At 40.1% G+C, this 2,758-nt stretch overlaps 1 protein-coding gene across 1 annotated transcript in view; it reads left to right on the top strand.

Moving 5' to 3' along the window:
• LOC101589187 (M-phase phosphoprotein 8) overlaps positions 1-2,758 on the top strand; it is a 40,132-nt gene that overhangs the window by 16,035 nt on the left and 21,339 nt on the right. Inside the window, exon 3 of the mRNA XM_023699168.1 lies at positions 3-851. Coding sequence (XP_023554936.1) covers positions 3-851 — 849 coding nt within the window. The remainder of the gene's footprint in view (positions 1-2; positions 852-2,758) is intronic.

Below are 2,758 nucleotides of genomic sequence, written 5' to 3'. Positions count from 1 at the left end.
AGAAACTGTCTTTAAATAATGACATATTTGAGGCAAACTCTGATAGTGATCACCAAAGTGAGACAAAAGAAGATACTTCCCCAAGGAAGAAAAAGAAAAAATTAAGGCAGAAAGAAGAGAAAAGCCCAGATGATTTGAAAAAAAGAAAAGGAAAGACTGGAAAACTAAAAGATAAGTCCAAATCAGAGCTGGACAGCTCCTCTGAAAGTTTGGTTTTTGATTTAAGGACAAAGAAAAGAATTTTGGAAGCTAAAGAAGAATTAAAGGATGCCAAAAAGCCCAAAAAGGATGAATTAAAGGAACACAGGGAATTAAAGAAAGTTAAAAAGGCTGAAATAAGAGATTTAAAGACTAAAATAAGAGAAGATCCAAAAGAGAACAGAAAAACAAGAAAGGAAAACTACGTTGAATCTCAGCTGCAGTTTGAGTCAGGTGTACTTAATGGTTCCCCTCTTCAGGAAGATGACTGTGAAGAGTTACATTCTGACAACAGAGAAGAGAAACAAAAAAATAACAGCCCAAAAGATAAAACAGGTGAAGATGAGGTGCAAGACAAGCTTTTTGACAAGCAGCTGGATGCCACTGGAAGTGGTGATGAAGATGCTGATGGTAAGACCAAGAGGAGGAAAAAGAAGCTGAGGAAGAATGAGGAGCCAAAAGAAGGCCTAAAGCTAGAAAACAGTGTCTTTTCAGAGAAGAAAACTCTACCTAAAAAGCAGAAGAATCAAGAGAGAGGCAGGACTAACACTAACCTAGAAAAGCTATTGCCACTGTCATCTGTCCAGACACAAAGGAGTACCCGGGCAGCAGGGGAAGAGCAAGGCCTGCGGTCATCAGACTCAGCTGAGGAGGTAAGGGCAACTGGGAAAACCTGGATATTGTAGAATACCCATGTAGACTAGCACTGGACCAAAGGGTCAGGAAGCTTCACAAAGAATTAGAAGGACATAGCTGGCTAAGAATGTTTGGTGGTCAGAGTCATTGAGTGGTGTGACTGCCTGGGCTGTTCTTGAGTGCTGAAGAGCGTCTGTCTCCAGTTTGTCTCTTAGTCTCTGCCTTGTTTTCCTCTAGACAAACCATGACTAAGGAATCAAGAGTTAGTTGGTTGACAAGTCAAATTTTTTAGCTATGTTCAGATGATTATGTAGCATTAGGTGGAAAAATCTTACAACTTCATTAGCTTATTGTATTATATTTTCACATCCCACTTGACATTTCCCCTGTTGTCTTAAGAATATATCACTTTTTTTTTAGATCACTTTTTACTTCAGTAATACTTGTACAGTGTACATTGTTAATTTTTTTTTTTTTTAAGATTTATTTATTGGGGCTGGGGAGATGGCTCAGTGGAATAAGCGCTTCCCTGACAAGCACAAGGGCCTGAGTTCAATCCCCGATTCTGGAAAAAAAAAAAAACTTATTTGGTACAGGGTCTCACTACATAGCTTGGACTCCTCCTGTTTTAGCCTCCCCAGCACTGGGATTACAGGCGTGTCACCACACTCTGGTTCTGTTGTGTGGCACCGCACAGCTATCTCCCTGGCCCATTTATTTCTTAGAAAAGATTTAATAGCTTTTCCCATTATAAAAATTTAGATTTATATAACTTTTCAAAATGCAGATATTGGGCTGGCTAATTAGCTCAGCAGATTAAAGCCCCTGCAAGCAGGGGCCTGGGATTTTTTTAATCCCCAGATTTGCTGTGCCAGCCTTGAGGCGTGTTGATACCACAATTGAGACTGGGCGTGGTGGCACGCACCTGTAATCCTAGCTCTTGGGAGGCTGTTAAATAGGCAGATCACTACAAGTCTGATCTAGTAGTGAGACCCTGAACACCCTGTAGACCCATCCCTAAAATACAAAAAAAAAAAAAAAAAAAAACCACCAAATATTTTCATGTTGTGAAAGGTCATACACAATTTTTATCAAGGACTACAAAGATCATTTTTCATCTGTTCCCAGTTTGCAGACTTGAAGGAAATAATTTTGCCTTTTTTGGTTTGTTGTTTTTTTTTTTTTTTTCCTGCAGAACCAGGGATTGAAGTCAGCCCCTTGTGCTTGCCAGGGAAGTGCTTATTCCACTGAGCCATCTCCCCAGCCCCAGAAATAATTTTAAAAGGGTGAAAGCAATCTACATAAAGATACTTTGGAGGTGTTACCCTCTACAGTAAAAATTGTCAGCTAATAGGGAAAAAGTTAAGAAAACATTGGTACATCAGAATGGGGCTATAATAGCAATTGGAACATTAGGAGGTCAGTTTTGGAAAAACAAAACTATCCTAAAGAGATCAGGGAGAAAAAAGACTAAGGGAAATGATTTTGGAATTTTATTTTATGTAACATCCTGTTTTTGTAGTAATGGGAATTGAACCAAGGGCCTTGACGCTGAGATACATCCCCAGTCCTTTTTATTTTTTATTTTGAGGCAGGGTTTTTCTAAGTTACCCTGCCAGTAGTTGAACTTGAAATCCTGCCTCAGCCAACCAGTATTGGACTTAAAGCTGTGCCCCACAGTGTCCAGCTGTAACTGTATTGCGAAATTCTGAAGTTAGTGGAGAAATTTGTCTTAATTTTTTTTTTCAGTATATTTTAATGCAGAGAAAATCAACAGGGGGCTGGTGAGATGGCTCAGTGGTCTAAAGCACCTACTTAGAAGAAGCTTAGCAAAGCACAGGGAGCACAGTTCAATCCCCCAGCACCACATGCCAGCCAGCCCCGCCCCCTGGTGGGCTGAGCTGGCCACACACACACACACACA

This window comes from Octodon degus, unplaced genomic scaffold (assembly GCF_000260255.1).
Source record: "Octodon degus isolate 3935 unplaced genomic scaffold, OctDeg1.0 scaffold00111, whole genome shotgun sequence".
NCBI classification, from domain to species: Eukaryota; Metazoa; Chordata; class Mammalia; order Rodentia; family Octodontidae; genus Octodon; species Octodon degus.
Note: the sequence above shows the minus strand (reverse complement) of the source record. Positions and strands in the feature narration are given on the sequence as shown.